Source organism: Melospiza georgiana, chromosome 2 (genome assembly GCF_028018845.1).
Source record: "Melospiza georgiana isolate bMelGeo1 chromosome 2, bMelGeo1.pri, whole genome shotgun sequence".
Classification (NCBI taxonomy): domain Eukaryota; kingdom Metazoa; phylum Chordata; class Aves; order Passeriformes; family Passerellidae; genus Melospiza; species Melospiza georgiana.
The window spans coordinates 71,154,379-71,168,464 of NC_080431.1; the positions used below are offsets into that span (position 1 = coordinate 71,154,379).

A 14,086-nucleotide genomic window follows, 5' to 3' on the forward strand; every position below is an offset into this window, starting at 1 on the left:
CGACACGGCTTATAATTGCAAAGTACATTTTTCTCTCACTTGTTCACTTTGAAACAGAAAAATAAGAATCTACCATTCTCAGGGCCGGTTCAAACAAATCTGGGCCCACCTGGGCTCAGATACCATGGTGATGGGCACGGTATAAGAACCTGAATAGAATAGAATACAAAGCCATTTAATGGGGCTATCAGCTACAATGCTCCCCAACCCCACACCCACCTCCCACCTGCACTGCCATGCTAGCTGGTGGGGAGGGAGGCATTCCAGTATGGAGAGGGTGCAGGGGTGGGGGACAGAGCAAGGAAGGAGGTTTATGTGAGACAAGAGCGGGGAAGAAGCTGCAGCGTTCTCTAGATGGAGATGCTCTTGTTCAGCCGCATGTTATTTGGCTCCATGCAAGAAGTCATCGGGCAAAGTCTAGGGACGACATCGCTGGAGGAGGTCTGCCAGGAGAAACAGACCTCTGGGGCTTCACAGCTCGTAACCTCTGTGGCTCAGACACAGGCAAGGGAAGACCTCTCCAGCCCTTCACCTACTCAGACCACACTTGCCCTTGCTCATCACCACATGGTGCATGGGGTGATGGTGATTGCTCCCTTAGCTGGATAGCCAGGCAGGAGTTCTCCCCCTGCTCTGCCATGTCCTGGGGTGAGGAGGGCTGGGGCTACTGCAGGTTTAGCAGCAGTGTCTGAACCGGCCCTAACCTCTCTTCTGCGCTTCTCTCTTCTTTGTACAGTGGATTTTGCTGTGTTGGGGTCAGTGTGAGGGCACTGCACCTGAGGTGTGTCAGGGCCCTCTGAGTTGCGTGGATCAGGACCCAGGAGAACCTCACTAATTTGCTGGCTTGCACAACCCTGGGCAGGTCCCTGGGGCAGGAGCCCCATCCTCCCATGACTCTGTGGCAGCAATTCTGCCCAGAGCTCCAGTGTAGCCAATTATTCACCACTTCCAACAGCTCTGCTGCAGAGCAGGCAATCCCAACAATACTAACCTAAGTTTCATATAAGGAACTGGGAAGTGGGCAAAGCATTTTCAGTGCCAGTCTCTTGAAACTACTGCCAGACTGGCTTTTTCTGACCTGTAAAGGATGATAATGAGCCAGTGTGTTTGCTTAAGCTTTCTCTTAGGAAGGCAAGGTCATTTTCAGTGCCTGTGGTTTCTTTTCAAGGTTATTTTTTATTTTTTTGAATGGGACTTTCTTTTGAATTAACCTTGGCTAGTTAATTTCTGGTTTTTTGATAGTGAGAAGAATGGCACTCTTACACTTCAGGATATCAATAAATGCACTATTAACAAATACTCAAGTGGCATCACTAGCTAGCAGTAAAAGTGTTTTTCAAAATTACTGTGATACTGGCTCAAGAAAAAAATCAGTAGTTTCACAAAAACAATTTACTTAATCATCTTAATGTATTATGCAGACCAGATTAGCTAAAGTATGTAAAATCTGCCTTAAATTCACTAAGGACAGATGAAATTTTTGACTTGTGGATAACCTGAGTTGATGCTGAGTTGACATTTGCCCAAGGGTAGGAAAAATGTTGGAAAATAAATAAAAGAAAGTAATGTTTATCTATGATAACAAGACATTTCCTCAGTGCTTTATGGAAAAAAGAAAAGAGTGATATCCCCGCATTACAGGTTCACTTGTAACATGAGATGCCTGAGGTTACCCAGGAGGTCAGTGGAAGAGGTGAGTGCTGGTCCTTGGCGCACATTGCACGCTCTGTGCCACGGGCACACCAACGCCACGGGAGAGCCGCGGCATCCCTGGAGCTGTGCCCACACATCCGCTGCTTGGCAGGGTTTCCTGGGAGAAACCAGCCACCAGCCAGCCACCCCTGTGCTCCCCTCTGTGGGAATCACTGGGGTACACAACCCAGCCCTGCTGCAGCATGGGACACGCTACAGACTGCCCGTGTCATCTCCTGCTTCCCAGTCTCTGCAGCCAGGATCATCTCAGTGATATGGCTCCGTTATCAGTCTATTATTTTCTCTAAAGGCAATGAGAATAAACAAGCAGAAACATTGACTTGAACAGAAGAGGATGAAGGCTTGACACCTTTTCTACCGCCTCCAGTTAGCCACAGATATTTTGTGGTACATTCCTCTGGCATTTTCATGTTTGCTGGTGAACATGCTGATCTGCAAAACCCAATCCCTGCCACAGGATTGCTGGTCAGTGTAGATTAGTGAGGTTCTGCTGAAATGTTTCACAATGAAAATAGGAAGCATTGTTGTATAACAAGAAAGAAAAAAATTTAAATACCTTCATTTTCTATAGTGTCAACTACATTGTTGACAAGCTGTATGACAGTCACTATGGAAGCTTGCAGGGTAGGGAAAGCAGAAAATAAAGGGAGGGGAAGGACAGCTTCAGGTTAGTATTTAAAACACATCATAGGTTACCACAATAAATTATCTCAAAAGACAGAACTGACATTGAAAGAAAAAAAAAAAAGGCTGCTGACCAATGCATGATTTATGCAGTTGGTTACAGGACATTTCATTTCAGATAATCCCATATATCTTCAGAGTGCTGATAAATTCCAAACCAGCATTTCCAGAAAGGCATATGGGATGATGTGTATCACCTCATAAATTCAAGCAGACTGGTCAGCTGATTCAATTAACCGAAGCAGTATCTTGTCTACCTGACACTAATTTCTAATTCATTCTTGCTTAGAGGTCTCCAGAGATGGTGCTATGTAGTCCAAGGATCATTATCTTTTAGACCATCACACCATCAGAAATGGTGTTAAGCTCAATCTATTTCCTAAGAGGAATGTTTTACTTATTTACTGTCTGTGCCATGCCATGCAATACCTCAGGGAGGTTAAGCAGCACAGCTGTAATTAGGAGGACACAGCCATGTAGGTGTGGTTCAAATTTTGACCCATGTTTGACAGAATAGTTTCTCAAATGTATTGTGTGTTCTCTGCAGGTGTTCCAAAAAACCACACTTTTCCCTTGAAACCATTAATATAGACTGTGCAGCTGTTTAATGTGGAGGCCTGTAATGTGTGGTCTTTGAGATGATCTGCATTTTGCACCACCCAACCCCCCAGCCTCTGAGAACATAAAATAAACCCAAAAATCAAAACTGAAGGGAAAGCTCTGCATGAGAGTGCAATGGATCCCTCCCTTTTCCTCTGTCTTTAGTTATGAGAAAACCAATTGCTTGGAGCAATGTGGGGCAAAACATACTTTTTTGTTTCACACAGCCAACAGACTTAGACATCACAAGAAATGTGTTAACAGTGCAGACATACGTTGAATATTTTCACATTTTTGCTAAATTTTGGGCATGGGATCAGGTATATCATCCAATATCCTCAGTTCTAGTGAGGGCTTAGCAAAAAGAGCCTTGATAAACCAAAGGACCCCTGTCCTGTGTCTATGATGAGCATATTTATGCCATCAACAGCAATAGTGATTATACAAAGGAGACTTGCACTGGCTAATGCAAAATAAACATGATAGAAAAATAAGGGGCTCCATGCAGTTAGTGCTGCATGGCTGGGAAAAAAGATGGAGGGCAGCTGTAAGCTATTAGAGGAAAAAACCTAAGAGTGAAAAACAGGTCAAAACCCAGGGCCAGTGTAGTTTTCTTTGCAACTAAAGGCTGGCTCTGGTGGGAGCTGTGCAGAGCATATTCACAGAAAAATGGGAACCCCCACCTCACATAGCTCAGTGCAAGTCATTGCTCAGATTTTGGACTACAAAAATTACTGCTAACTACTCTCAGAAAGACTAGGGAAGCTGAGCAATTTAAATGCAGGAGAAATAAGGTGAGACGAAAAAAAGTAGGTTCAAAATCTCACCCCATGTGAGTTTACATGGTAAGACAAGCCCTTGACACAGCAAGAGAAGGCTCCAAGAGCCCCAGAGAGGGTGAATAGAAGCTGCCTGCACCCTCAGTGGAATGCATCCCAGTGATCCACTGCTGCCAGATAGGTTTCCTCAGTCAGAAGCTGCCACCCAGTTTCACAAGTCAGTGTCATTATAGCCGTTTGTGTAACACAAGCCTGTCTCCTGTGCTAGCCTGAGAACCCAGCAGCATTGCTCTTGGATTTGGAGGAAGGAGTATGGAGAAGGAGCCACTGTCCTGTTTCATCAAAGAGTATGGATGCTGAACTGTATTTGTTGTGTTTTCACTGACAACAAATACAACTGTTGTGTTTCTAACCTCTGCAGGTACATGAGGTACAAAAAGTTAAAATGACAAGAAGAGCAAAGATTCATGGCTTCAGGAGGCATATCCATTAGCCCTAAAGTACAGGCATGTGAGCATGTATATGCTTACTTATGCCTGGCTTTGCCCTTTAGGCTCTTTCACTGCAAACCTTCCCTGCTGCTTCAAGCAAACCAGACCGTGTGATCTTGCATCGATCTCTGCAAATGACTCAGATGATTTAGGTTTCTTCCCTTGTTCTCCCTGAGGATATGGATTTGTTTGAACCCTGAACTAGAAATGTTATCTCTAAAGGCCACATTTTAAATGCAGCCTTCACAAAAAATGAGTGGGCACAGAAGGTCCAATCCAGCTTCTGTGGGTACTGTGTCAATGATTTCAGTGGAGACAAGATCGGGAGTTTGAAATGTCTAATCAGAATTTGTGAGATACAAAAAGTAACAATGCACAATAAAAGACCACTTGAATAATTATTCCGAAGGTAACTCTAATGTAAATATATATCATTAAATAACGCTTACCCTAAAAAAAGGCTAAAGAGGTCTTTTTGGTGCAGGGGCAGAAAAGCATTGGTAAGCCTGACAAAAATAATTGTAATGCTTCAGGCACAGCAGGCCAAAAGGAACTGCAAGTGTACTTTGCTGTCAGTGCTTTTTCCAACATTTCAGAGTTCCTAGAGATCAGCTGCATGGCATGACTGAGAAACTGAGTCTACAGACAGTTCATTAACTGGTGGCTGAGGAAACCAAGTATGATTCCTTTGTGATAGTCTTTTTCTGTGTGTCTAAACGAGGCTTCCCAGACATACACCATCCCTCCCCAGCAGAAACATCTTGACTTTTCTCAGACCCACTGCTCAACATTCGTGGGCCGCAGGAACAAAGGTTTGCTCTGACTCTGTGGACCTTTTAGTGGGCTGTGTATGGCTCTGCCTGTGTCACCCAGGGAGATAATGATGCAGGACGTGAGAGGCAGGCACTGAGTGTGCACTGAACAAGGATTTAATGGTGCTCTATTGTTTGCTGAGCTGTGATTGCCAGGGAGAGGCCAGGACGCTGGGGACTGGCTCATCTGCTCATTGTTGCGGCTGACACCAGCAGAGTTTTGTTGGGACCATGAATGAGACCGGGCAAATGGCACGGAAATCCCTTTTATTCGACTGGTGAAACATGAAAGTCATGCTTTTCCCAGAAGGAAAATGACATAAATTCTACAGTTTCACTTGCAACCTATTAGTCAACTTACATCTTGGCAGTGTGACTCTGCTGTATCATAGCTCTAATTCACTGTAAAGCTCGGTCCTTATACAACAGCCCCAAGCATCAAGATTTTTATTATGTTCCTATAATTTAGTAAGTGGAACACAAAGTCAGGGTTTGAACCCACGACTTTCTTACTTTCGGCACTGTTAAAGGGTTTCAAGATGTCACATAAATCTTTTAATAATATTAGAGAGAGAGAGATAAATAGCTTTTCCCCCAGCAGAATAAAGATGAAATCATTTCTTACCATTATCATCACCGGAATCAGACTGGAAGGAGCTGAGGGACTGTACTTCAGAGTTGCTGCCTTTATTACTTCCTGAAAAACAGGTCACCTCTTCAGCGTCATCAACCCCTTTACCTTCATTGACAGCAAAGACAAAGCAAAATGGTACTCTCTAGGTATGAACATTTATCTACTTATACCACGGACACATTCAAATCCTGCCTTCTATTATGAGTCAGAATAAAATTATTTCCTTCACACAGAGGAATGACCTATTCGTCAAGAAGGCAGTAGGTGAAGATACCTAGACTTTTGAAGTGTTTGAAGCCCAAGGAGTCTTTCAAGTGGCTGACAACACTGTAATCAAGGAAGAAACATCTGTATTCAATATTGTCTTTTGAGATGGCATGTAGTCTCAAAAGCAATGAAAATGATGACTTAAGGAATGTGGTATAAACAGCTTATACAAGAGATTACAGTTACATTTATCTTTACTGTTCATTTCCTAATTTGAGAGCCTCATTAAAGGCTCATTCAATGCTCAGTAAAGTTACCATGCATCTTGTTATTCAGATCAGTGGCCCTTGGATCAGATTTTAATAGCTCCATCACTGACATATAATAGATTATGCTTCAATTTACATTGCTTTTCATCAGGGACATTCAGTCTTCACAACTCCACTATTTAGAAATGTAACTGCAACCTACGGTATAAATTTTCCTGTAATTAAGCATATATAAATAAACACATTCAAATACACATTATATGGGCAATAATCAGGAACACAAAAAGTTATTCTCCATTTTAAGCACTAAGATACCTGGGCCAATTACAAATGAAGAAGGTCAGGTGCTATCAACATGCAAGCACAGCTCTTTACCTGCCAGCTGTATGTATTTCTACCCAGCATGGCACACCTCCACACGGCAAGAGCTGATTTGCTCCTGCTGAGCAGCTGGGTATGGAGCTGATGAAGTGAGTGCTGCAGTAACAAAACTGCACTGCTTCCCACTCCGTGACAGCTGAGGTCTGTCTCCCTGGTATGGCCTCATGGTGTGCTGGTAGGAATTTCTATTCCTTCCAGTATCAGCAGTGTCTGTGGCACAAACCCCCAGGAGAATATAGAACACAGCACGTGTGGGAGCTGGTGTGATGATGCTTTCAATCAGCTTAACTATATTTAAAGTTTAAAAGGTCAGACACAACACAACCCTGAAATACAGCCCAAATAAATGAAAATTAATTCAATTTTTCACTACATGACCTTAGCCAGTGTGCTGCCTTGGATGAAAATGTGTAGATCAGGGCACAGCTATAGAATCATAAACTCTATAAGGCTGGAAAAGACTTCCAAGATCATTGAGCCCAACCTTTGACTGAACATCACTATGCCAACCAAACCACAGCATTAAGTGCCATGCCCAATCATTTCTTGAACACTTCCAGGAATGGTGACTTCACCACCTTCCTGGGTAGCCAGTTCCAAGGCTTGACCATTCTTCCAGAGCAAAACTTCTTCCTGATGTCCATCCCAAACCTCCTCTGGCACAACATAATGCTGTCCTCTTGACATGTTGCTTAATTCCTCTCTCCATTCCTCAGTTCCCATTCCTTTCAAAAATAGGGCTGGATTGTGCAGTTTTATGTGACAGTTTTGGTTAGGGCTGTGCTGCAATAGGGTTGAAGATCAGAGAATCATAGAACACTTCGAGGTGGAAGGGATCTTAAAGATCATTTGGTTCCAATTTCCCTGCCATGGACTGGGAACCTTTCACTAGACCAGGTTACTCAGAGCCCCAACCAATTCAGCCTTGAATACTTCCAGGGATGGGACATCCATCCCTTCTCCCAAGAAACAGAGCAACCTGTTTCTTTGCCTCACCACCCTCACAATCAAGCATTTCTTCCTAACAGCTAATTCAAACCTACCCTTCTTCAGCTTAAGGCCATTCATCACTACAACAAGCTCTTGTGTCCCTCTCCATCTTTCTTGTAAGCCCCCTCCAACAGGTACAGGAAGATGCATTAGGAAAAGTCCCTAATAAGAGAAAACACCTTTAAAAACATCATATATGGTGAAGTAAACATCTCCCAGTCCAAATGACATGGTCTGACTTGCAAGGATAGATGATGCAGGGCTGTAACTCTTTCCCAGAAAACTGGTATTTCCTGCCATGACAGACTATGTGAAATTGGCTTCATCTCCAGTTGAGGAATGGAGGGAGCACTGTGTCATCAGGTGAGGAACCATCACAGCACAAATAGAGTAAGCATGGGGATTGAAAATTCCATGATGACTCTGATACTGAAAGCAGAGGGGAATGCAATGGCCTGAGAAGGTGATCCTATATATCAAGCCATACGTGACTTTCTGCTTCACTTCACAGACACTGAAAGTAAGGAATATTAGTTCATTTCTCCCTGATGCAAAACAGGATTGCTTCTTGAAGAAGGTTTAAATTTTTTTAACTCCCTTGGGAAACAGCCTGAACCTAACAGAATTTATATTTAAGAATTCTGCCCCAAATTGTTTTTTCCAATAGAAAGATGATTGCTTTATATCACTGAAAAATGCTCAGAGCACTTACTCATATATGCTTTCTCAACAAGGGAAATAAATGCTTTTAGTCATACTCCATGCATAGAAGGAAAGGCATTGTATGCCTGGTTTAATTATAACCTTTCAAAATTAAACCAGATCACTTCTTGCAGAGATTTACCAATTCACATGTGTTAAGCTGGAGCACTAAGAGCACCTGTGCCACTGCACCTGCTGCACCCTGAAGCAACCCTTACCATGAGCAGGGAAGAACGAGACCGGCCCGCAGCGCTACTTACTTTCTGTGCCAGCATCCCACGTGCTCTTCCTGATGGAGTCACAGTCCGAGCGGCAGGGAGACACAGCAGGCAGGTTTGGAGCCACACTGCACACCACCACCCCCCTCCTGGCTGTCAGTATTCGAGGGGACTCCGGATGAAACGTTGTCATCTCCTGGTGCTCCACACCAAGCCCATCCACTATCTTGTCCAGGTTATTCCGTGAGTCACTCTGGAAGCATGGGGTATAGGCCATCGGCCTCACTGGCACCTGTGGAGGCCCAACCTCCTGGTAGATATTCCTGCTGTCTCCACTGTTCCTGATGTTCTTGAATTGGATGCCATTGCTCTTGTTGAGCAGGGCTGCAGTAGCTGGATCCTGTACGAGCGTGATGTTGTTGCGGGAATAGTTCTTCCTGAAAACTTTCTTGCGAAAAATGATGAAAAGAACAATTAACACAAATATGACAAACAGGACCACGGCTATTCCTATCAGCTCCTCCTTGCCAACGTAGGAATGCCCAGCTTGTATATTGGGGACCACCACGGGGCGCAGACCACAGTATTGACCCACGTAGCCAGGGGTGCAGTTACACAGAAATGAACCAAAGATGTTGACACAGGAGCCACCATTTTCACATTCTTCTCTTTCACACTCATCAATGTCTTCTTCACACCTTAAAAGAAGAAAAGGAAAGTCTCAAGAACATCTAAGAGACAGTCCAGGTTGTGCATGATGCCTTATCTTGTCAAAGTGGTGCCATTGGTTAACACCTTGTGGTACTTTGCAAATGATCATATTATTATCATATTATTTAATGGCATTTAATTTTTTCTACAGCTATTCCATGGGTTTTTTAAAGACAATAAAATGGAAATATCCAGGAGGAAATACGAGTTTAAAGCATCTGATAGATATCAAGAAGGAAATAATGCATCTGATAGGAAAAGGCACCTTGACCCTAATGAGGCTTACTGAATGCAATAGAGAATCTGCTTTTTTTATGCTGTTTTTGGACTACCCTTGGGGTTTCAATACAAAATATTAGAGGGGGATTGAAGGAGAAGATAGTTGAGAAAAAATATAGTAAAAACCTCAGAATATTTACTGAAGAGAGAGGAGAGGAGAGGAGAGGAGAGGAGAGGAGAGGAGAGGAGAGGAGAGGAGAGGAGAGGAGAGGAGAGGAGAGGAGAGGAGAGGAGAGGAGAGGAGAGGAGAGGAGAGGAGAGGAGAGGAGAGGAGAGGAGAGGAGAGGAGAGGAGAGGAGAGGAGAGGAGAGGAGAGGAGAGGAGAGAGAGAAGAGAAGAGAAGAGAAGAGAAGAGAAGAGAAGAGAAGAGAAGAGAAGAGAAGAGAAGAGAAGAGAAGAGAAGAGAAGAGAAGAGAAGAGAAGAGAAGAGAAGAGAAGAGAAGAGAAGAGAAGAGAAGAGAAGAGAAGAGAAGAGAAGAGAAGAGAAGAGAAGAGAAGAGAAGAGAAGAGAAGAGAAGAGAAGAGAAGAGAAGAGAAGAGAAGAGAAGAGAGAGGGAGAGAAGAGGAGAGGAGAGGAGAGGAGAGAAGAGGAGAGGAGAGAAGAGGAGAGAAGAGAGAGAAGAGGAGAGAGAGAAGAGAAGAGAAGAGAAGAGAAGAGAAGAAGGAAGAGAAGAGAAGAGAAGAGAAGAGAAGAGAAGAGAGAGAAGAGAAGAGAAGAGAAGAGAAGAGAAGAGAGAAGAGAAGAGAAGAGAAGAGAAGAGAAGAGAAGAAGAGAAGAGAAGAGAAGAGAAGAGATACTGACTATGTAAAATTTTTTAGGTCAGGAGATAAAATAAACCAAATATTGGAGGTGGGGGGAAAAAAGGAACAGGAACCATAAAGAGAGGGGAGAATTGGAAAAATAAGACATAGCAAAATGCAGAGGAAAAAGTACAAACAGTAGACAAACCAAATAAGGGAAAAGCATGTTGATGGGCAGGACAGGATTTTCTATGTCTACACCAAGTTTATGATCAAGGCAAGGATTTAAGAAAATGACTGTAATAAATTAACCTTTTATGTCAGGGTTAAGGTGACTAAATTGATCCCTTTTCAAAACAAAGATTACATAGCTGCTTCCACAGGTTTTACAAGATTGTTCAAAAAAGCTGGCAACAGACAGGTGTATCTCAGAGAAAACTGTCTTGAGATAACATCCTGAATCAACAGCTTAGGAGGGTAAGTTAGAAAAAACATTTCTGAGCATGCAAGTCTCAGGGATTTCTCAGCTGTCATTAGCTCTGACTTGGAATAAGTGCTAAGGTTGTGGTTATTTTTTGTGAGGTGAATCATAGCTTTTGGGTACAAAATGCCTGATCAAAAAGCCCACCATCACTGAGTCAAAATCTCCCATTGCCCACCTGGGGAGGGACACTTACGTTACTCCTGTCAGGCCATTTTTGCAGTTGCAGATGAAAGCATTGCCGATGGGATCACATGAGCCTCCATTCCGGCAAGGATTTGGGAAGCAGGCTGTGATCTCTGACTCACAATTCCTTCCTGTAAACTGGGAGAGGCAATTGCAATGGTACCCTGGGAGGTGAGGGACAGAGAGACGGAAATTAGACTCCTACCACTGAGTCTGTCTAAAACTGACAGGATCCATTTGGGTGCTTTACACCGAAAAATAAATTGTACTGTGGGGGCAAGGGGATGTTCACACTCATTCTGGTCTGTCCATGTGGCCCACACTAATGCTAGTCAAGAGTTTGTCTATCTGAGATGCCCAGGCAACCAGAGCTCATGTCTACAACCAGAGGTTGCAGCCCAGACCATCCTAATCATCACGATTCAGGTAAGAATAAATGTCATTTGTGAACACCTTTCAAGAAGGGTATTTCAGGAAATACGTTCTAGATCAAGGATGTATTTCCCAACTTTTTCAAAATGTTTGCTGATAGAGGCAATCTACTCTCCTTTTGGGGCTTCATCGATGTACAAATACATCAGCTGAGAGCTTTTCCATCTCTGCCCTTTAAAGGAGCAACACAATGGGGATGTGACAGTAATAAAACACCAGTTTTATAAAGTGCATCATCAAGGCACAAACTATAAACTTCAAAATACCAGCTGACCTGGGCAATACCAGCCCTAATCAGAGCTGATTATGTTCAGTACTAGTGTGCTATCAAATTCTGATTAATCACATCAATTCATCAGGCATAACAACATTCATGTGGAGGGGGACTCTGTTGGGGACTGAAGTCCCATTTCTATGTTTTTTGCCAACACAGGGGCAACACCAGAATTAAAATAAAAAGAGGTTTTAAACACATCAGTTCACCCTGCCAAGTATCAAATGACAAATATATTTTTTCTTTTTCTCCGCTTGTGAGTTCATATGGCTCAGTGCCATTAATAAAAGCTTTATTTAAGGTCACAAGGAAATCCAGTGAGGTGGTGCATCTCCTAAAGTTGTGAACTGGATATGGAAATCTGACGGCTTTTTTGCTGGAAAAGAGCATGGAACATTCAGGCTGTGAAAGCCATGAGATGGCTAAGACATCCCTGGAAGTGGAAGACTCCTAAGTTAGAGCTGTTGAGCCAGCAAAATTTTCCTGGACGTCTGTAAAAAAACTTTGGCTGATCTTTTAAAAAGTTCTTTATATAATCCAAATGTCCTAAACAGATGTGTAGGCAAGGTGCAAGCTCCAGTTATGGGGTTCACATACCTACTGGATATAGCATATTAAGCAACTAGAACAAGGAAACTTCCTGCCATTAATACAGCTGCAGTTAGAGCTGAAATGGTTGAGTGCAACTCAATTCAGTGTCAAAATTACTGGCAATCAAGCTGATGTGGTGGAAATATCATTTCTCAGTGGTGAGCCTTTTAAATGTATTTTTAAAAACTTTCTATATCTATACATCTGGAAAAAACCACAAATACTTGTTTTAAAAGTTCTTCTTTCTGCAAATATGGCAGGAATATCCAGCACAGTTACAAGGAAAAGAATTTCATGGAAACAGTATGGAAAAACCCAGCGGAGGCATAAGAAAAAAACAATTCTGCATCAAGACTCCCACATCTTTTATGTCCTATACGGTTCAATTCGCCTTGTTCAGCTACTCTAATTGAATTCTTTCATGAGGACAGGCTTTTGAGAATAAACTTGCAACCAGACTTGCTGGCATACTCAGTCAAGAGTCCAATACTATTTAACTGAAGATAAATGAAACAGATACTCAAATATCATGCTGTTTCATTGTCCTGCTACAAGAAGGGAGACAGACACACTGATCTCTCCAAGGTTACAGAGTCAAGAAGATAAATTATTCAACTTCTGGGCTTCCCAAAAAGCATGCTTAGTAAGCATGAGCAAGATGGGCTTATTTCTTTTTGTGTCTTAAAAATATCTCACTCAGACAATGTGAACATTTTTCTGTACCTATAGTGATCTGTGTCTGAAGAACTACAAACCTGTGACTGTAGGTAGAATTCACGGCATGAATAAATAAGGCTGTTTCAGCACTTCCTTTTTATGACTGAACAGTGACATCTATAGTTCAAAAATTTACTCTAATGTTTTGTATGTTTTTTACAGACTCAATGAGTTTAAGCAAAAGGAGAATGTTCAATTAAAATATAAACCACTTCATTCATAATCAGTTGTGTTGCCTTATGTAACAGCAGAATATATATGTTATTCTATTTGTTATCTGATATTTTATGAATGTCCATAGCTCTAAAGTGATGTTAAAAGCCAAGTTTCTGCTGTTTTTAACCAAGTTTTCAGGTGCCAATCATTTGTAAGACAAAGGCCTTGAATCACTTTCTTTTCATGTCTTTTGTTTGTTTCAGCTAAGCTCTAAGCCCTGTAATATAATCTGTTTACATTTGTTCATTATAGAAAACTTGAAGAGTATTGATCTGATTAAAAAAAAACAAAAAAAACCCACTAACTTTAAAAGAAACATGGAATGCATTTTATACTAAGAGATGAAACTGAATTACCAGATGGGTCAGAGCCCTGCTCAGCAGTGTAAGAACAGGACCAAAATAAAAATCTGCTTCTGAAAGCCCACATTTTTCACACAATTTGATTTAATGATAGTGGAACACACATCAGATATAAGAAGACTGCAATATTCACTATGGATTCTAAGTCTAAGGATCAAAGTTAGAAATCAAGAAGGCACTAAAACAAAGCAGTATTGAATTACCATATTTATCACTGGTGTTTCCTCTCATTGGATTGACTGCCATACACCTGCCAAGTCCAATCCACTGGCAACAGACACAGAACTTTTCTGTGACACACATGCTCAGAGCTGCAGAGCACTCACCCGGGAGGTCTCCAACACAGCAAAACATATGTCAAAATTCATGGAGTTGGGAAGAGGAGAGCTGATATGATGGCTCAGTAGACAGCATATAGCACTCAGCCAGAAGACCTGCCAGACCTTTAATCCTTCTCCAAACCTCCCAGCAGAGGCTGTAATTTCGTGGGCTACTGAATATTTTAGCCACATGGCTGTGGACAAAGGCAAATTGTGAAGAAAACCCCTCTGGTTGGGAGTGCATCTTGGGTCCAATAAAGGCTTTTTATTATACTTTTAATTTAATATCCTGCTAC

The 14,086-nt window shown here is 42.3% G+C and overlaps 1 protein-coding gene across 7 annotated transcripts in view; it reads right to left on the bottom strand.

Annotated features, from left to right (window-relative positions):
• Nucleotides 1-14,086, bottom strand: part of FAT3 (FAT atypical cadherin 3) — a 399,748-nt gene that overhangs the window by 7,451 nt on the left and 378,211 nt on the right. For 4 of the 7 annotated variants that reach the window (XM_058019289.1, XM_058019288.1, XM_058019293.1 and 1 more), the window contains 4 exons: nucleotides 10,889-11,042; nucleotides 8,523-9,178; nucleotides 5,705-5,818; nucleotides 2,270-2,329 (listed from right to left, as the gene is read on the bottom strand). In XM_058019289.1, coding sequence (XP_057875272.1) covers nucleotides 2,270-2,329; nucleotides 5,705-5,818; nucleotides 8,523-9,178; nucleotides 10,889-11,042 — 984 coding nt within the window. Of the gene's footprint in view, nucleotides 1-73; nucleotides 150-2,269; nucleotides 2,330-5,704; nucleotides 5,819-8,522; nucleotides 9,179-10,888; nucleotides 11,043-14,086 lie in introns of all 7 variants that reach the window. The other 3 variants (XM_058019294.1, XM_058019290.1, XM_058019292.1) reach the window with 3 other exon arrangements.